This window comes from Anomaloglossus baeobatrachus, chromosome 1 (assembly GCF_048569485.1).
Source record: "Anomaloglossus baeobatrachus isolate aAnoBae1 chromosome 1, aAnoBae1.hap1, whole genome shotgun sequence".
Lineage (NCBI taxonomy): Eukaryota > Metazoa > Chordata > Amphibia > Anura > Aromobatidae > Anomaloglossus > Anomaloglossus baeobatrachus.
The window spans coordinates 448,796,689-448,818,311 of NC_134353.1; the positions used below are offsets into that span (position 1 = coordinate 448,796,689).

Genomic DNA, 21,623 nt, shown 5'->3' on the forward strand with positions numbered 1-21,623 from the left:
AAATAAATATTAGGAGACATGTGAATATAAAAATTTGAAATAAGGATACAACTCCATTAAAGTTCTCTCCACACCAGTCTATGATCTGTTTAATACGAGTCCGATGTTGACCTCCAGCTTGACTCTCTCCAATAAGCGCTGAATAGGTTGCAAAAAGTACTCCTTCAGATGCAGAGGTGTCTCCATATTTTATCTGTGAAAATACCCAGACACACATGTAATACTCGATAGATAAGGGTGCTGAATAAAAGCTGCTTTACACACAATGATATTGCTAACAATCTCGTTAGTGATGTGACACGCAAGATCGTAGATACGATTTTCCGAGATTGCACATAAGTCGTTTTTGTAGCGCCGTCACAAAACGACCTATGTGCGATCTCGGAAAATCGTATCTACGATCTTGCGTGTCACATCACTAACAAGATCGTTAGCGATATCGTTGTATGTAAAGCAGCCTTAAGTAAAAATTACAAGCTATGCTAAAACGTGTTGTGAAAATGGAAATCTGAAAAGCTATGTTCCCATACCCCTGATAAACTCCATAACAAACAAGCATTGTAAATTTACACTCTGGCTTCTGGGCTTTAAACCTACACTAAAAAAAAGTAAGCCATGGGGTCAACGCTCCTGCAATCCACTGGCCAGTCATTTCTTGTTTTTGTCTTCTATTTCGCAGGCCACATGGTGCGTAATCAGTGGATGTAGTGTATGGAACCATCAGTACTACCATTGCTTTTATACAATTTGGCAATCCCCAAGACAAAAAGGAAAAAAGAAAATTGGATATTTTCTTATAAAATACATCATGTGACATACATGTAACAACAAAAAAAAACAAACAACTAGATTATTAGATATCCACAGGATCTTAACCTGAAGATTATAAAACTAGATTTTAGGTACTCACCGTAAAATTTATTTCTCGTTTGTCTTCCTTGGGGGAAACACAACCATGTATAGTCTGCTGACACCTGGAGGCTGGCATATATTACATAGAACTAATTGGCTCCTCACCATTTTAGTGAGGAAGCAGTATTGCCAGCAAACTTACAGTATAGTACTAAGAGAAGAACAACCTAAATGCACACCCGACTAGACATCCAGGGGAGGGAGCTGTGTCTCCTAATAAAAAGACTAACAAGAAACAGATTTTATGGGGAGTACCAAAAATCTACAAAAAATTTCCCACTTCTACTCAAGCTGCCACTTTGACAACTGTCACTTGCAGAATCTTACTGCCAAGACCTGCGTCTGTAGAAGCAAAAGGTGCAAACCCTGTAAAACTTAAAAAAGGTATCCACCTATAACGATGTAGGTGCTCTGCATAGCTGCATAACTTAGGCCTGGTTTAGAACAGCCCGAGAAGCTACTACAGCCTAAGCAAGGTGGAACATCTGCCATATAAGCCTTTCTAGTGGCTAAACTAATAAGCTAATGATGGTCAACCACAAGGCGATGGGACCTCTGCAGAGAATACTAGAATGACCACACAAGACATCCGAATGGAGCAGTGAGACAGGCAGACCTGAATAGCTCTGTCTATGTCAGACTATGTAAGGACCTCTCAGGTAGCAGAAAAGTAAAAATACCTAAAAGAAAGCAAAGCAATCTTCTTATTAATGTGAAAAAACGAAAAACGTCACTACAGCAAAAGGAGGGAGCTGGATCCCAGAACATATTGTCCTGGAGAAGAAGAAAGAAAAATTACTAAAACAGGGGACCTGGAGAAATCTCTCAGATTAGCGAAAAAAAAAAAAAAAGGGGGGGGGGGGGGTACTGAAGGGTGGCATGAAAGCAAAGAGGGCTCCTGGATCCTGGGGAATAATACAGTGACTACGAGTCTTCCCTGCCTGAATGAGAAATCCTGACCTCTGGACTACAAGACGAATTCATCTAGACCACTATATCCTAGGCAGAAACCTGACACTTAGGAGTCTACCAAAGTTCAACAAGACATGCAAAAGCAAAAAAAAAACCCACCAAGGTTACTTACCGGTAGTTGTTTTTTACAGAACCCATAACAACACCCATATAATCACGTGGTGCTGTCATAAGTGAGGGGAAAAGAAAGGATTGTTCCATAGAAACGCTGCCCATACGTTCTCACCTATGAAAGGTGCACTAACGTAAATTTCAGAAAATTGACCTTCAAGTCCTCTAATCCTAGTCAGACAAACCCTATGTGAAAAAGCAAGAGACTTCAAAACTGCGGAGCAATGGTACTAAATGATCAAAAAAAATGGTCTAGAAGAGGACAATTCTGGTACTAAATGATAAAAAAAAATGGTCTAGAAAAGGACAACCCTGGGAGAGTTCTGACTGGATGTTATGGATGGTGCTTGAGAGCATCTGCCCAACAAATGGGAGTTCTGGACTCACTCGGCAGAATACCAAGCTAAATCGGCAATCAAAAATTCAGTCTACCTTAATCCATCACCTACTGAGGGTACTTCTAGTGTAGGCAGTAGACCCTCAGAGGTGTAAGATCTCCAGACGCCCTGGACATCAATCGTCTAAATGACTTGCATTAACACCTAAATGAAATAGACCTGGCCAGAGCTCCGTAGGAGGTAACAAGACCTAGGATAAGGTGGCAATCGGGACAGCATAACTGATGAAATCAAGAAATGAGCTAGCTGCCTCAATTGCTATTCAATGATCTAAAAAGTACCGCCCTACCCAGGAGCATCAATCCTCGTGTATTCTGATCTATGGTCTCCTGAATTGGCTGAAGAAGCCTCAATGAGTGTGAACCATCTACAACCTCACATTTAAGCAAAAAAGACTTGCTGGGTAAGTCTGTAACCCCGGTCGATTGAATTAAAAGAAATGTTGGATCTTAAGGCTGGACTCATCAATGAAAAGGGAGCACAAGTCATTCACCGGAAAGCTGAGTCAAGGCTACTTAGGCTGCTAAGCTGAGAATTTCTTCCTGAGACAAAAATACTGGTTGGCAGTTGAAAAAGTGCACAGAAAACCTACAAAGCCATCAAAACCGAAAGGTCTTTGTCGATTGGTCTCTTCCTAGGTGACTCAGACCTGACACCTGTTGTTCACTCGAAGTACAGGGTACGAATTATCTGGATAGTGGTCGAGGTGCCAAATGAATTGCCTGCATGACTAGCATGACCAACCGTACAAAAGGTCTCGCTTGTGGTGGTAGACAATAGTTGTAGTAATGGAGCACTGTCCATTAAGATGCAATATATGGCAATAATTCTTTACCTTTATTAGATTTCACAGAATAACCCATAAACCAGTTTTTCAGCTCCAGACAGGAGCCTTTGTCAGGTGTATACTTACTTGTGGTGATGACCTGCTAAGAACAAAATAATGGGTCAGAACAATGCCTATGGAACATGCCAAACTGATGGTCTCAGTTAGCCTGACAGTCAACTCCGAAAGGCATCTGCCCTGGAAAGTGGTTAGAGTCCACCAGACTGGTTACATGTTACATTCAACCAAGAAAGTCAGAGTCCGATGGTCTGACTTATCAGGGGAGGAGATCAGAGTACTGACTGGTGTGCAATTGCAATACACCCTTCGAGGGATCTCGCTTAGTTGAACCAGCTAAAATAAACAAACAGAAAGTGCCCCGCCTGGTCTTCTTCCATGCAGTGTAACTTGCCTATGCCATCTGATCTAAAAAGTTAAAAAAGACTCAGGTTAACAGGTCAGACTCACTCAGAGTACAGTCAGTACTCAGTATTGCTTGCTCAGTCGCGTCCTACTGAGCAAGCTCTGCCTGATAATCTGACCCCTCTGAAAGAGAGTGGATAGAGTACCATGGGCTCTCTGACAAGGTCAAAATGGAGCTAGTGGTCTAACCCTTAGTGAAGTGCTTGGACTATCATCTGGCATGGCACCCAAAACTACCCCTAAAGGAGAGTACAGCATAGCTGCCCTCAACATAAGAGCCTAGATAGGATACTGTGACTCACCTGAGCGCTACACCTCCCTGCGAGAGTAAAGTGTAGATCTGACCAACTGTGGAAAGTAGTCAGAAGCCCGTAAGGTACCACTCGTATTATCTAAATCACACGCACGACCTTCTTTCTCAAAGGAGCCTCTGTTGGGTGGTTGAGAACCACTGAAGAAAGTGTTGGAGGGCCTGTAAATCGTTAATTATTTGGTCCGCTTTATAGAGAGAATGCACAGCTGCTCTGACTCCCCTAGGAAAAAAGGAGAATGTTTCTGGATCACTTGTGCAATGCAACACGTAGAGACTGCGATGGATCACGTAGTCTGAGTTGTGGGATCATTGTGAAATCTGCGAGGCAGTTGGGTATGATTCCCTCAGAAAAGATGGTCTGAATAACCTGTGGATTTGCAGGGTCCTCGGTGAGATTCAACCAGCTGCACGACCTTAACTGGTAGGTATTACCCACTCTGTAAGGTGGTCAGAATAACCTCTGGATTGTAGGGTCACCTACAGGATTCACTCAAATGGGAGGTCTAAGCCGAAGGGTCTGTCCTCCCCAGAGTGGTAGACAAAGAAGCATCTAGGTTGTGGGGTTCTCAGCTAGCTTTGCCCCACAGAATAGCCTTAGCTGGTAGGTCTCACTCACTCAGGAAAGTGGTCAGCACACCAAGGACTGAATGGAAACAGACTCTTCACAGCCGCAAACAAGGACAATGAACCTTTGGCGAATTTGGGCCCCGCTGAAACAAGGCTACAGTCTACTTAGAAGTGGAATGCGCGAGTGACAAGAATGGTGTCGGTTGTGCCCAAAGTGTAAATCGCCATGGGATGAACCCCTAAAAAAAACTGCACTTGCCAAGGGGTAAACAAGATGATCTGGAAAACCCAATACAAGGACATTTGGACAGACATCGCCATCTGCGGTGTAGATGCAGTCCAGCCAGTGGGTGTTACACTGAGCAGAGGTAATATAGCCCAAAACAATAATTCCACTACCGCAACCAGGGTGTAGTATACAAAAGAGCTAAAAGTCAAAACCCCAGTAGGGGGAAATTCACTTCCTCATACCCAGAACATGAGGTACCAGCAGCACAAAATACTAAGGCTTGATTTGCGGGAAACCCAACTTCACATTAAATGCAAGCATACTAGGTGACTAAGGCAGACTGGATAGTCGAGCTTGTGCAGTCTCTACTAAACTCTGGCTTTATGACAGAGAAGGCATAGGGACTGCTAAAAAGGCTAAATGGCAATAGAAGTGAGGGGGAGCATCAGAACAGCCTATCTGGTCCAAGGATCTCTAAGATGTGAGACTCCGACAGGATTGTGAACAAAGACGCGAAGGCCAGCCGGTGAAGTAATGTGAACAAGCTGAGGCCAGCCATCCTGGGAGAATACCCAGGCAAAATGGCACTGCCATACTACAGGAAGAGGTGGGGCCCGCAGGAGAAGGGGGGGGGCTCATAGCAGAAGAGGGCAAAGCCCACAGCAGAAGGGGGCAGGGCCTAAGTGAGGTTAGAAACCGAAAGGGTTGGGCCTCATGGTTTGTGGCACTGTTGCATGCTCTGGTTGGTCAGAGAAGTGGGTGCATGCTGGACACATTGATTGCCCAGCGGGCGGGATCCATCAACTGTACCAATAGACCAGGAAGGAGGAAGGGGGGAGGGATGTGCACACTGACAGTGCTGATTGGCCGGCAGACTGATTAACCAGTGGGCAGTGTCTGCGCTCTACACCAATTGGTTTGAGGTTAGAGTACATTGAATAAACTAATCGTAAAAAGTAATGTAGGCTGTAAATAGTGGAAGGCTACAACCATGTTCACTCCATGAGATTGAATACCAAATGTGGCAAAAATACACCAGCTTACAAGACCTCTACCTCCTCCCCAACAGCTGAAAGCATCCTTAACAGCACGGAAATTACCCCTTCTCCACTCACACCCCACCCCTGACCAAAGGGAAAGACCCGAAGATCTGAGGAAGAGAAGGAAGGTGAAGAAGCGGCAAAGAGGTGACAGGAGAGAGAAAACACTGCATTGAAAAATGACCAGGGAAGCACTACAATACAGGGCTACAGTAAGGCTGTGGGCAAAAAGTGCGTTGACGCTTTTTTTCAGGGTTATCCTGATGCCAGCAAAGTCAATGAGAATCCTGAAGTGTTGTGTCAATTCTTTCTACGTTTTTACCACTGAAAGCAGTGGGGAAAAAAGCAATAAAAAAAAAAAAAAAAAAAAAAAGAAGAGGCAAAAATGCGTGTTTTTGCCGCAGCATTTTTCCTGCCGGAACATGCAGATGTGGTTGCAGATTGTCTGCAATTAAATCTACAACGTATGCATATAGCTTAGGGGGACCTACTTAACTCCTTTATCTTGAACAAGGCTAAAAGTTGGTAAAGTCCGGACTATCTTCTGCTTCATGCAATTGCATGCACTATAGTGGTGGGTGGGCGGGAAAGAGACCACAAAACTTAAAGACCACTACCTTGGTACATTATCGCCGACTGCATTAAAGTACATGGGCTAGTCATAAAGGCGCAAGAGGATACTAACTGAACCATTACAGTCTGTACTCTCCGCAACTACATGGGTGAAACAAAGTTCACAACTACATCCGGTTACCCTATAAGTGATCCATCTTAAAAACAAAAAAAGAGAAAAAAGGTTAACACCTAACTTGGCCTCTAAAGGCTAACATCTAAAACAGGTCTGAAACAGATCCTGCCCCCAGCTGAGAAAGGGGAAAAAAAAAAAAAAGACAACCAGATGCCTGCAGGCGAGGTGTGTCTTGGATCGTTTCTTTACTCTGAGGGTAGAGAAAAAATATTTGCTGCTTGCCCTACACAGTTTGAAAAATCATTCTTATTGGAGTTGCCACCTACTCACTGCATCTCACTCCTCTATAAATATATGAATCATAGAGATGACGCTGTTGGCATTAAAGTCACCTCAAGATGGAGGGGAGAGCTCGGGGTAGATGTGGACCCACAGGTTGTCAATGGCTTGCTCAGCACAAGAAAAAAAAATTAGAAAGTCCTCACCCGATGGTATCGTTGCCCAGAGACCCTACATAGGGTCTTCCCTCTGGTGTCAGATAGGTGCTGGAGGTGTGGTGTGGATAGAGACTCCATGTTACATATTTGGTGGAGTTGCCCTAAAATTCAACCTTTCTGGAATCAATATTCTATGTGTACCGGAAGATGAGTGGGAACCAGGTACGTGGTTCTCTACAGGTGGCTCTTCTTTCTGTTCTTCTGAGCTCTATCAAATCCCAGAAAGGTGACTTGTTGAGATTTTGTCTAACTGCAGCTCGGATGGTTATTCCAAGATTGTGGAAGTCCACAATGAGCCCCTCCTTGACGGATTGGGTAGGGTAGATGGTCAGCCTTCAGAGGATGGAGGACCTTACTGCGGAGAAGGACAGAACGGGTGATAAATTTGCTCGGATTTGGGGACCCTGGATAACGTATCTAGACTCCTCAGAGTTCCGGGAGCTACTTGAAGGGGTGTGAGTGGGAGAAAAGACTTTATTCCCCTTACCCCCCCCCCCCACCTTTTTTTTTTTTCTTCCCCCTTCATCATCCGCTTTCCCTTTTCTTTATCTATTTTCATTTCTTCAATCAGACTTTATCTATTTTTTTTGCTCAGTTTTCTAAATAGGGGTGTTTTTTTTTTCTTTCTTCTTCTATCTTCTGTTATTTTATTTTTATTCAAGGTTTTTTAGTTACCTTGGGAATTAGGCTGGGGCCACACGGGCACTACTGCGATCCACTTGCATGAGACTCGGCTCGTGCTGGCAGTACAGCAGAGCCGAGTGTCATGCCTGTGTCTTTGCAACTGAGGTCCGTTCGTGCGAGCAGACCTCAGCTGCGGGGGGCGGGCCGTCTCTCAGGAGGGGAGGGAGGGATTTCTCTCCCTCTCTACTGCGTAGCCGGCTATTGCCATTCTCGCACTGCACTAGCAGTACACCGGTGTACTGCGAGTGCAGTGCGATTTTTCTCTCGCCCCATTCACTTGAATGGGTGCGAGAGAAAGAGTCTCGGATTACAATCGCAGCATGCTGCGATTGTTTTCTCGGTCCGATTAGGGCTGAGAAAATAATCGCTCATGTGTGCTGACACACAGGCTAGAATTGGTCCGAGGGGAATGCGATGTTTTATCGCACTCCACTCGCACTGTTTTTCTCGCCGTGTGGCTTAGCCCTTACCGAGACAGTAGAGGATAAATTGCTAATTAAGCACAATTATACAGAATGCAATACTATTGTTGTTTTTTTTTTTTTTCTTTTCTTTTCTCCTTGGAAAAATGTATATGCATATTGTATTTGATATCCCTTTGCTTAATAAACACAGTTTAAACATAAAATTAAGTCGGCACAATTTGAAATTTTTCTTAAAGAACGGGTCCAGACGACAGAACAGAAGTACATTCTGTCAGGGGATACACGGGACTTATTGGAATGGAGGGTGGCACAAGAAGCATATGACGCTCACATTAAGGGCCACTAACAAAAGACTTTTTTCATAACAGGGAGTCTTTGAAGAGGGCGAAAAAGCAGGCCATTTATCAGCGGTGATTGCCAAAGCACAAAGGGGGAACACACTTGTGTGGGCACTAAGGCACAAAACCGGGACCATAGTCAATCAACCTGACCACATTTTGTCTACCTTCTCTGAATTCTACGAACAACTTTACAGTACTAGGCTATGTGCGCACAGTGCGTTTTTGCGCGTTTTTCGGGTTCGTTTTTGGCCTCAAAACTGCAGGACTTTGCTTCCCCAGTAAAGTCTATGAGTTTTCATTTTTGTTGTCCGCACACATCTGTTTTTTTTACCTGCGTTTTTGAGTTAAAAAAAAATGGACATGTCAGTTCTTTCCTGCGTTTTTCTGCGTTTTCCGCCCATGCAATGCATTTGAAAAACGCAGCAAAACGCAGAGATCAAAAACGCAGCCAAAAACGCACCAAATCGCGGCAAAAACGCATGCGTTTTTTGATGCGTTTTTTCGACGCAGGTGCGTTTGTGCGTTTTTAGCGGCCAAAAAAGCACAAAAACGCAGCGTCAAAAAGACGCAGTGTGCGAACCTAGCCCTAAACTGCAATATGATAGGGAACAGATAGCTTCTTACCTGAAAGACATCCCCTTGCCCTCACTTTCAGCTGAGGACAGGGTATACCTAAACAGTCCACTCACACTGGAAGAGTTGCATTTAGCAGTGTTCTCCATGCCCAATAATAAGTCACCGGGTTCAGATGGGATCCCCACCGAGATTTACAAAAAGTTTGGAGACATCCTGCTCCACCAGCTGCTGTCGACCTTCCAGCAAGCAGCCAAATATGGCTCCCTGACCCAGTCGATGTGAGAAGCGGTGATAGTTGTCATAACTAAACCTGGCAAGGACCCCCTCATCCCTGACTCTTATAGACCTCTCTCTCTGTTACCTACAGATATCAAGATAATAGCTAAAGTACTAGCTTCCAGACTTAATAAGGTTATACTTTCACTAATCCATTTGGACCAGTCGGAGTTCATGCCTTCCAGATCAACGGCAGTGGATATACGACGGTTACACCTCAACCTACAATTGCCAGTTGATAACTCAGGGGATAGAGTAATTTGCTGCCTAGACGTCGCTAAGGCTTTCCACTCTATTGAGTGGGAGTTTCTCTGAGCAGTACTTGACAGATTTGGACTGGGGAGGGATTTTATTTCCTGGGTAAGACTTCTAAATAATAACCCTACTCCTAGGATCAAAAGGATCAAAGTTAATGGATGCCTTACTTCTCCCTCTCCACCTAGGTAGGGGCACCCGCCAGGGATGCCAGCTATGCCCCTTACTATTTGCTTTGGCCGTTGAGCCGATGACGGCAATGGTTAGATCCAATCCAGACATAACAGGGTTCAGGAGGGGTGGTCAGGAGGAAAAAAAATAGCGTTGTACGCAGATGACACTCCTTTTTCTGGCCAATGCAACATCATCACTGCCAAGGGCAATGGGGGTTATAAAAGAATTTGGGAAGTACTCAGGTCTATCAATCAACTGGGAAAAGTCTATTACTTCCGGTGGATGGAGCCACAAACTCACCTAACTACGTACACTCAGGCCTACAGGTTGTTGCCCAGTTTAAATATTTGGGGATAATGGTCACCACTCGTGTCGAGGATTGAGAGTCTCAACCTAACCCCTATTCTGTCGAAATTTAAGGATAAGAAGGAAGTCTGGTCTCGCCTGCCCTTCTCAGCAGTTGGCCGCACTAACCTGATCAAAATGATCTGGATGCCCCAACTACTATACAAGCTACACAACTCTCCACAATGGGTCCCACAAAGATTTTTCCATAAGGTAAACACATTATTTCGGGAATTGATTTGGGGCGGACAGATGCCACGCATTAGGCTCGAGACCCTGCAGAGAGATAAAAGTAGTGGAGGTCTGGCGGTATCCAATCCATGGGTTTACTATCTGGCGGCTCAGCTTCAGCACATTCGGTGATGGGAGGACCCTGGAGGGGGGGGCATAGTATATGATTCTACAACAATATTTTCACTCCACTAATCTATACGAGGTTCTAGAGGCAGGAGGCTTTGGAGCTGCTGCCAATAGTTGCCCAACCCTACTACTAATCCAAAAATGTTGGGATAAAACTAAAAAACTACAAGACATTCATGGAATTTCACAATATAGCTCTATATGGAAAACTCCATGGTTACCTAACTTGCATCGTTTAGAAGAGTTTGGGAGCTGGGCTTTGAGAGGGATAAATAGATTCACACATATTGTGGAGGAGGGCCAACTCAGAGGCTTTCCTCAATTGCAAGCAGAGTTTGGGATCCAGAATTCGGAGTTTTATAAGTACTTGCAACTGAGACATGCCTATCAGACAGAAACCTCTATTACGGGTGGAGCATTGGAGCAGAACAAACTTATGCAACGCATAGCAACCTCTAGAGGCTCAGCGGGATGTGATCTCTCGTTTATACTGGGATCTATTATATCTGGTGCACCGGAATTGTCCAGTAAACGTAAAGGTAAAATGGGAACGAGCTATAGGACCTATTGAGGACAACCAATGGGTAGAAATTTTACAAAGAATTCCAAGTCTATCATTGGTGGAGGCATACAGACTGTCACACCTGTTCGTTATTCACCAAGTATATCGCACTCCTAGATTCCTGTTTGATATTGGAGTTAGAACTGACCCCTTCTGCCCGCGATGCAAAATATGTTCCGCAGATCTATTACATATGACGTGGTCGTGTCCTGATATTGAACATTACTGAAGAGAGGTGACAGAGATAATCAATAGAGTATATATGATCGAGACGAGCTTAACTCCCTTTGTATGTATTCTGGGATACGTGGAGGATTTACCTTTGGAGGAGGAGGGCAAAGTGGCCGTATAAAGACCATTATATATTGCCAGGAAACTAATCGCTCAACACTGGATCTCGGACCACAGTCCTACAATATCTGAATATGTCAAAAAAGTTAATTGGGTGATAAATGCGGAAAAAAGTATATATCGGAAAAGAAATGGCGTCAAATTTGAAAAAATATGGGCACGATGGATAGATGGGTCAGGGTTGGCTTCGAGGGAACTGATTAGGTTTAGATTGGGCTTACTCTAAATTGATAACAAGGGGAAAAAAGGCGAGAAATTTTTGCAGAACTTATCTATAATGATGACGGAGGTTTGGAAAGAAGAGTAGCATGGGAACAGGTTAGAGTCTTAAGGCCCCGTCACACTAAGCAACATCGCTAGCAACATCGCTGCTAACGAACAACTTTTGTGACGTTGCTAGCGATGTTGCTGTGTGTGACATCCAGCAACAACCTGGCCCCTGCTGTGAGGTCGCTGGTTGTTGCTGAATGTCCTGGGCCATTTTTTAGTTGTTGCTGTCCCGCTGTGAAGCACAGATCGCTGTGTGTGACAGCGAGACAGCAACAACTAAATGTGCAGGCAGCAGGAGCCGGCTTCTGCGGAGGCTGGTAAGCACAGTAAACATCGGGTAACCAAGAAGCCCTGTCCTTGGTTACCAGATATTTACCTTTGTTACCAGCCTCCGCCGCTCTCACTGCCTGTGCTGCCGGCTCCTGCTCTGTGCACATGTAGCTGCAGGACACATCGGGTTAATTAACCCGATGTGTACTGTAGCTAGGAGAGCAGGGAGCCAGCGCTAAGCATTGTGTGCTGCTCCCTGCTCTGTGCACATTTAGCTGCAGCACACATCGGGTAATTAACCCGATGTGTGCTGTAACTAGGAGAGCAGGGAGCCAGCGCTCAGTGTGTGCTGCTCCCTGTTCTCTGCACGTGTAGCTCCGTGCGCTGGTAACCAAGGTAAATATCGGGTTGGTTACCCGATATTTACCTTAGTTACCAAGCGCAGCATCTTCCACGCGGCGCTGGGGGCTGGTCACTGGTTGCTGGTGAGCTCACCAGCAACTCGTGTAGCCACGCTCCAGCGATCCCTGCCAGGTCAGGTTGCTGGTGGGATCGCTGGAGCGTCGCAGTGTGACATCTCACCAGCAACCTCCTAGCAACTTACCAGCGATCCCTATCGTTGTTGGGATCGCTGGTAAGTTGCTTAGTGTGACTGGACCTTTAAGGTACCGTCACACTAAGCAACTTACCAGCGATCCCAACAACGATAGGGATCGCTGGTAAGTTGCTAGGAGGTTGCTGGTGAGATGTCACACAGCAACGCTCCAGCGATCCCACCAGCAACCTGACCTGGCAGGGATCGCTGGAGCGTGGCTACACGAGTTGCTGGTGAGCTCACCAGCAACCAGTGACCAGCCCCCAGCGCCGCGTGGAAGATGCTGCGCTTGGTAACTAAGGTAAATATCGGGTAACCAACCCGATATTTACCTTGGTTACCAGCGCACGGAGCTACACGTGCAGAGAACAGGGAGCAGCACACACTGAGCGCTGGCTCCCTGCTCTCCTAGTTATAGCACACATCGGGTTAATTACCCGATGTGTGCTGCAGCTAAATGTGCACAGAGCAGGGAGCAGCGCACAATGCTTAGCGCTGGCTCCCTGCTCTCCTAGCTACAGTACACATCGGGTTAATTAACCCGATGTGTCCTGCAGCTAAATGTGCACAGAGCAGGAGCCGGCACTGACAGTGAGAGCGGCGGAGGCTGGTATCGAAGGTAAATATCGGGTAACCAAGGACAGGGCTTCTTGGTTACCCGATGTTTACATTGGTTACCAGCCTCCGCAGAAGCCGGCTCCTGCTGCCTGCACATTTAGTTGTTGCTGTCTCGCTGTCACACACAGCGATCTGTGCTTCACAGCAGGACAGCAACAACTAAAAAATGGCCCAGGACATTCAGCAACAACCAACGACCTCACAGCAGGGGCCAGGTTGTTGCTGGATGTCACACACAGCAACATCGCTAGCAACGTCACAAAAGTTGTTCGTTAGCAGCGATGTTGCTAGCGATGTTGCTTAGTGTGACGGGGCCTTAAATCAAAAATGACATTTAACAGTGTACAATGCCAAACAAAGCAGAAACAAAGAAAAACAAAAGTCTAATTGGATTACCTGATAAATGTAATAATGGTACTTAAGAGCTTATAGCTGGTGTCACACATAACGACGACGACAACGACGTCGCTGCTACGTCACCATTTTCTGTGACGTTGCAGCGACGTCCCGTCGCTGTCGCTGTGTGTGACATCCAGCAACGACCTGGCCCCTGCTGTGAGGTCGCCGGTCGTTGCTGAATGTCCAGCTTCATTTTTTGGTCGTCACTCTCCCGCTGTGACACACACATCGCTGTGTGTGACAGCGAGAGAGCGACGAAATGAAGCGATCAGGAGCCGGCACTGGCAGCTGCGGTAAGCTGTAACCAGCGTAAACATCGGGTAACCAAGGGAAGACCTTTCCCTGGTTACCCGATGTTTACGCTGGTTACCAGCCTCCGCTCTTGCTGCCAGTGCCGGCTCCTGCACTGTGACATGTGGCTGCAGCACACATCGGGTTAATTAACCCGATGTGTGCTGCAGGAGAGCAAGGAGCCAGCGCTAAGCGCGGCTCCCTGCTCTCTGAACTGTGACATGTAGCTGCAGCACACATCGGGTTAATTAACCCGATGTGTGCTGCAGGAGAGCAAGGAGCCAGCGCTAAGCGCGGCTCCCTGCTCTCTGAACTGTGACATGTAGCTGCAGCACACATCGGGTTAATTAACCCGATGTGTGCTGCAGGAGAGCAAGGAGCCAGCGCTAAGCGCGGCTCCCTGCTCTCTGAACATGTAGCACAGCGACCTTATGATCGCTGCTTCTGCTGTGTTTGACAGCTAAGCAGCGATCATAAGAGCGACTTACAAGGTCGCTGTTACGTCACCGAAAATGGTGACGTAACAGCGACGTCGTTGTCGCTGTCGTTTAGTGTGACACCAGCTTATGTCTAGGAATGTGTGGAGCTGCAGATTTGACATTATCTCTCCTTTCTACAAGACAGTTCAATGTTTGTTGGGGAGGGGAGGGGTGGGAGGGGGGTAGAGGCTGGGTAGCCTCCAATGTTTATTTGGTTGTAACTTGTCAAACTTTAATAAAAACATTTAATTAAAAAAATAAACAAACAATTATAATGCACCCCAAACCAACACTTATAATAAAAACAAAAACAAACAAAAAAAACCCAAAACAGTTTGTCACACATAAAACAGTTCTACATCAGTAAAATAAATGTATATAAAAAGCTCTGATTGTGGAAAAGCAACCCTGGACATTAGTGAGTGGATGACAAGGAACCCACATAGCTTACTGGGAATGTGATACTAGGGGTAGGTCAGTTACTGATCAGACCTCTATGGCTTTTCCATATAATGTCTGTTCATCTGAAAATCACTGACATAGAAGGACAAACATTGAAAAGCAATTGTTGCCGATATCTTCTACATACAGAAGCATTTTCATGTTACAGAGAATCATCTCTACGCGTACTCTCTTCCTATTGGGGCCCAGCAGAAGGCAGTATCTGTATTAATATGATATATTAACTGAGATCTTAAAGATCTGATTCTCAGCAGCGTTTGATTCTTCACATGTCCATATAGCTGAGTATATAGAAGCTGTGCTAGTTGCCTAATGTACAGAACTCAAGGTTAGTGAAAAGCAGTGGAAACGTATGACAGGCCTACCTTACTAAGAGCATGCACCGGAACACAGGTGGCCTCGATATCTCTCAAGTCTCGCTCTGCATCACAGCGGAGGTCATTGGATACACTAAACCTGTGGTGGGGGGAAAAAAGGATTTCAATCCCTGTTCTCTATTTAAGAAGTGAACAATTTTACAATACATGGACAGATGTGGTAGTTGTCGATATAGAAAGTGAGAGAAACTGAGTATGGACTGCAATTTAGCATCATGAGTCCCTCTTCACCCCTCACCTCCTTTTCCCCTCCACATGTTAATTTATAGCAGTGATTACACCTCATCAACAAGAGGAACATCTGCTGCAGAAGAAAAGTGTTGGTAAATTTAAAGCTTTTACATTTTTAAACAATCTGTTTTTAAAACCAAGCTAAGAAAAATAGGAGAACTTACTTGCCACCTTGTGATATTGTATTGTATAAAAAAACCTGGACAACCCATTATCAAAAGCATGGAACAGCAGATAGCTCAAGCAATTCGGCAATATTGTCGTAGTCTAAAGGGCTGGGCCAAATCTTCCAGAGTGGACGCTGCTCTTTGCTAATCTACTCAGGTGTTATCAAACGCTATGCCCTAATAGTGGGTATCCTACAGCATCAACCCTACTACAGCATGTGCAGAAAAAAAACGTGCAAACCTGCCTTATTGCACCCCCACGCCACAAGCCACAATATTAGGCCGGGGCCACACGGGGCACTAGTGCGATGCTCACATGACACTGCTCACGCTGGCAGCACAGCAGGAGCCGAGTGTCATGCTAGTATCCCTGCGACTGAGGTCCGACTGAGCGGAGCTCAGCTGCGGGGGGGTAGGCTGGCTCTCAGGAGGGGCGGGCTGGCACGGAGGAGGGGTGGGAGGGATTTATCTCCCCCTCTCCTCTGTAGCCGGCTATTGCGATTCTCGCTCTGCACGCGCGTACCACGAGTGCAGTGCGATTTTTCTCTCGCCCCATTCACTTGAATGGGTGCGAGAGAAAAGAGTCTCACCTTACAATCGTAGCATGCTGCGACTGTTTTCTCGGTCCGATTAGGGCTGAGAAAATAATCGCTCATGTGCGCCGACACACAGGCTACAATTGGTCAGAGTAGAATGCGATGTTTTATCGCACTCCGCTCGCACCAATTTTCTTGCCGTATGGCTTAGGCCTTACATACATTGTATATATCCTTACAGTAGACTGTGAAACAAATATATTGGCAACAAGATTTACCAGGTAAGTACGATTCTGAAGATATCAAACTTGCGTGATTTTTTGGTTTGTTTGATTTGTTTTATTTAAAGAGGACCGTCACCAGGTCACAAGTGACCAGTATTTACTCTTATTTTATTCCAGCTGCTCCCTCAAGTATTTCTTTTTTTTTCCCAATCCACATACAGTTTCAGAAACATGGGCCTTTTCATCTAGTACTAGTTCTGTGTCTATAATAAGGGATTCTCTGAGGGCACGTCTCTAGGCTACTCTGCATTGAAGAAGGCTCCCTTCATAAAGATGAACCTTAGCAGTAAATAAAAAGGCCCATAACTATGGAACCATATGGCAGATTTAGAAAATAAAAATGGACACTCAGGGAAAAATAAAAGGAGTAAAACCTGGCCACTTAACATCTGGTGCCAGATCTGCTTTAGTCCTCATTCAAACATCCATTGTTCACATACACGTTAGATGCATGGATTGTCATAGATTGACCATGAACATATAATCTATGGAGGCATTTACATGTGCATGATTTTTCACAGCCCACGTGTCTGTAACAACAAAAAAATGGCAGAGATGTGTCAGATTTTGATCCGCATCACGGATACCTGGGAATGGTAGAGCACTTAAGAAGCCACTTGCTCCAGCCTCTGTATATGGATTGTCAGCTCACTATGTGATATCTGTTGACTCGCAAGGAAAGCACAGGACCGATCTTACCTAATCCCTTAAATACATTTTACAATCTTTTTTTCCACTAGTTTAATTATTTTGCATTGCTTATATGGAGCCATTAAATTCTGCCCAGTAGGGGCTCACAATCTAACATACAAACGTTTGCGTGACAAGCTAAAATTTTTATTGCTAACATTATAGGGTACATACAATTTTATTGCTTTTTATTACATTTTATTTCATTTTTATTTTTTTTTTTTTTTTTTTAAAAACTGAGGCATGTGGACCCTGCCAAAAGATTAGAGATGATATTTTAGGCAGACAGGTTACAAAAGTTTAAAATTAGAAAATAATATTTTATGGTTTCAAAAAATGTATTTACCAAAGAGCTTTTTTCATGCCCTTTAAGAAGTTTTCTAATATGATCCCAGAAACAGTTCTTCCCTTTCCTACACCAGCTCCATCGCCAATCAGAAATCCAGCTCGCTGACCACTGGGGAGGATCACTTCATGTTGCTTCAAGAGAACAGAAAAATGTATAACTCATCCCCTTCAGATGAAGATGTCTGCTCGGGCAATACGGTTATGACACACACCTGACAAGCGTACACTATGGCTTCAAGCTGTAAAGCAGACAGAAGTCCTTTTCCAACAATACAACTAGGAAGGGAAAGAGCATAGGTGATGTCTGGTGGAGGGACACTGGAGAGGGTGCTGGTCTCCACTACTCGGTCAGGGTGCTGGATACCTAGTTTAGCTTCACATAAGACAAGAAGGAGATGACGTATCAGTAAACAAACTGTATACTTAGCATCACATTGATTTATTGATTATTGTATAAGAATTTACATTTAGAAGGCATATAATCTGCATAAGTCTCCGTGTGCCCCAGCTCCTCAGCATCTTCATCGTCATCATCATCTTCGTCTACTAAGGGATTTGATTGCTGTTTAATATAAAGAACATAATAAAGGAAATGATCTTCAGGATACCAACTATAAAAGAGAACCCATGGATGTAACACAAACGTTTATGTCTCACCCGTTGTTGCACTGATGGAGTATTAATTATCGCTTGCAGGTCCTCAAATCTGTCCAAGTTTAGAAATGGGAGACTGGAAGAAATAAGCTAAGCAAAGAAGAAAGATAAAGGCAATAAATAAACAGTAAAACCCTGTAACTTTGTGCAAATGTAACAATAGAAGTCAAGCTAAGCGATTCATGCTGCCCAAACATTGCAAGATTGCAGCTAGGTACCGGATTTTTCGGACCATAAGGCTAGGTTCGCACACTGCGTCTTTTTGACGCTGCGTTTTTGTGCGTTTTTGGCCGCTAAAAACGCACAAAAACGCACCTGCATCTAAAAAACGCATGCGTTTTTGCCGCGATTTGGTGCGTTTTTGGCTGCGTTTTGCTTTGTTTTTGATCTCTGAGTTTTGCTGCGTTTTTCCAATGCATTGCATGGGGGGGAAAACGCAGAAAAACGCAGGAAAGAACTGACATGTCCATTTTTTTTTTTTTACTCAAAAACGCAGGTAAAAAAAACCAGATGTGTGCGTACAGCAAAAATGAAAACTCATAGACTTTGCTGGGGAAGCAAAGTCCTGCAGTTTTAAGGCCAAAAACGTACCCGAAAAACGCGCAAAGACGGCGCAAAAAACGCACTGTGCGCACATAGCCTAAGACGCACTTTTTCCCCCCCAAATGTTGGGGGGGGGGTGCATCTTTTGGTATGAATGTGGCTGCGGGCAATGTGGGTGCTGCGGTGGAGCGGGTCATCGGGGGCACGAGCAGGCTGTAGCAGGGTGCCGTGACCACGTGGACCCGCTCATTTAATATGCACGCCTATCCCCCACCCATCATCCCTCAGCGCTGAAGCAGGCACTGACAGGTGGGCGAGATGATGGGGGGGGGGGGTTTAAACAGTCGACCCGCATGATCACCCCTGGCAACTGCAGCCTGGAGTGGTCATGTGCGGCTGTATTCACTACTCCCCGTGCATCATCACCAGCGCGGAGAGCAGTGAATCAGTGTACAGTACTCACCGTTCCCCTGCAGCATCGCTCGTCCTCCAGTCTGTGCCAGCGGCAGCGCCGCTGAGTGGAGCCGTCCCCGTTACCCCGCCGCATCGTGATCATCTCCTGTGCCGGCGGCTGGGTGGAGACTAGCTGGGCGCACAGCGATGAGGTCATCGCTGTGCGCACAGCGATGAGGTCATCGCTGTGCGCACGTGTCCACACGCAGCTGCCGGCACAGACACAGGAGATGATCGCGATGCAGCAGGGTAACGGGGACGGCTCCACTCAGCGGCGCTGCCGCTGGCACAGACGGGAGGACGAGCGATGCTGCAGGGAGTGAGGTAAGGTGAGGTGAGTATGAACGTTTATTTTTTTTATGTGCCACAGGATGCGGCCATACACCAGGATGGGGGTATATTACGAGCAGGATGGGGTCATACGAGCAGGATGGGGTCATACGAGCAGGATGGGGGTATATTATGAGCAGGATGGGGGTATATTATGAGCAGGATGGGGGTATATTATGAGCAGGATGGGGGTATATTATGAGCAGGATGGGGGTATATTATGAGCAGGATGGGGGTATATTATGAGCAGGATGGGGGTATATAGCAGGATGCGGCCATATGCCAGTATATAGCAGGATGATGGTATATAACAGGATGAGGGACATATACTGTATATACAAGGCAGGAGGATCATTACCAGGATGGGGTACCATAGTAGAGAATTTGGGGACATTACCCCCATAACAGTGTCAGCAGCAGATCCTCGCCCCATAACAGTGTGTCATGACCACATTTTTTGCTTAAAATTTTATTTTCCTATTTTCCTCCTCTAAAACCAGGGTGCGTCTTATAGTCCTGTGCGTCTTATAGTCCGAAAAATACGGTATGTTATTCTCTGAAATGCTCTGAAGTTGTGACCATAGCCGGAGACCAGACTAGTCCGGTTCCACAAAGCTGCTGCAGGTGACTGACAGGTCTCTCCCTGATGTGCACATAGGAGAAAAAGCTGTGGAAGATAAAGCGCAATAGGGTCTTACCCTTATAGGTACAGGGCAAGGGAGGGGGGAGCAATAATACTCACCAACTGTAGTTGTGACAGTCACAACTACTATAATCGCATGTAGAAATGGACCAAGGCAGCGGCAACCCAAGTGGCAGATAACAGAGAGAGGTAGAAAACGGGTTTCTGTATGCCGCGCCAATGATCACAAGTCTGAGGATCAGATTAATGTGGCTTTATTGTTGCATAGGTCTACGCGTTTCAGGAGCTTTGCCCCCTTCCTCAGGACCATAGAAAAGACAACAACATCAAATCCCATGATTGATGTTGTGTTTTCTATGGTGCTGAGGAAGGGGGCAGAGCTCCTGAAACGCGTAGACCTATGCAACAATAAAGCCATATTAATCTGATCCTCAGACTTGTGATCATTGGCGCGGCATACAGAAACTAGTTTACTACCTCTCTCTGTGATGTGCACATAGGGAAAGACCTGTCAATCACTCCTGACAGTGCTAGGAAGAGACTGTTTTCAAAGCATATTTTCTCTGAAGTGCTGGAGGGTTTCAGAGAGTATTGTATCTGCCGGCAATCTTGCAGCCAGGCTGTGATTCATGTGCCCGTGGTTTGGTGGCATTCATTTCCTGACAAGCTACAGAGCATAGAATATAACTTAGACAACATATCAAAATTTCTCCAAAATTTCAACCTCCAAGTAGTACAGAAATGTAAGCACCTTGGCATACACTTCTCTACAAATGCAAAGGATTACATGTCGCTAAATTTCAGCCCTTTTAGTGACCAAGATTAAAAATAAAGTCAAGGCCTGGGGGAAAGGCCAATTATCAGTATTGGGTCAAACCAACCTTATTAAAATGTGCCTCCTGCCCTGTGTCTTATTCATACCGCAAAATTCACCAATATGGATCCCCAAGTATTGGTTTAGAAAGATGCATAGGTTTTTCAGGGATTTGGTATGGAAAAAGGGATTCCAAGACTTAAATTAGAAAAGCTGCACCTATCTAAAGATCGTGGTGGATTAGCACTACCGCATATGTGGAGCTAGTCCAACATCTAAAGGGATAGGTATTGGAGGAGAAGCGGGAGATAAAGGAACAAGTACTGTAATACCTGCTGGGGAGAGGGTATCATTAATCACATGAATTTAAGGCACAAGCCAGTGGATACCACACGCTCCTCCTTATAAATAAGGCGTGGCAAACTTGTAAAGATTTACTGGGTATGAAGGCGGGCTTCAGATATACCCCCATACAGAACAGCTGCAGATTAGGTGAATTACGACTTCTTGAAGGTTTTGGACAGTGGAGGCAACAGGGTCTAACATACAGTATGTCCACCAATTATATCGGGATGGACAATTCTGCTCATTCCACCAACTTTAACAGGAATTTAACTTCTCAAATACCTACAGTTGAGACACTCTTTTGGACTGCAGGGGAAAATCTCGGACCCAACTATCTCACACAATGGTATTCTAGACTCTGTGCTACAGGAAAATATGACAAAAGGTGTCATGTCCTTAATGTATAACTTCTTGTTGGTAGGAATCCTAGAAAACCTTATGGCAAATACAAAGCTGGGATGGGAAAGAAATATGGGGCCCATCTCAGGGAAGAATGGGA

The 21,623-nt window shown here is 45.3% G+C and overlaps 1 protein-coding gene across 1 annotated transcript in view; it reads right to left on the reverse strand.

Annotated features, from left to right (window-relative positions):
- Window positions 1-21,623, reverse strand: part of SBNO2 (strawberry notch homolog 2) — a 166,324-nt gene that overhangs the window by 69,868 nt on the left and 74,833 nt on the right. The window contains exons 5-10 of the mRNA XM_075352925.1: window positions 18,000-18,086; window positions 17,808-17,904; window positions 17,555-17,715; window positions 17,341-17,474; window positions 15,075-15,165; window positions 50-193 (exon numbers count right to left, since the gene is read on the reverse strand). Of these exons, the coding sequence (XP_075209040.1) occupies window positions 50-193; window positions 15,075-15,165; window positions 17,341-17,474; window positions 17,555-17,715; window positions 17,808-17,904; window positions 18,000-18,086 (714 nt within the window). The remainder of the gene's footprint in view (window positions 1-49; window positions 194-15,074; window positions 15,166-17,340; window positions 17,475-17,554; window positions 17,716-17,807; window positions 17,905-17,999; window positions 18,087-21,623) is intronic.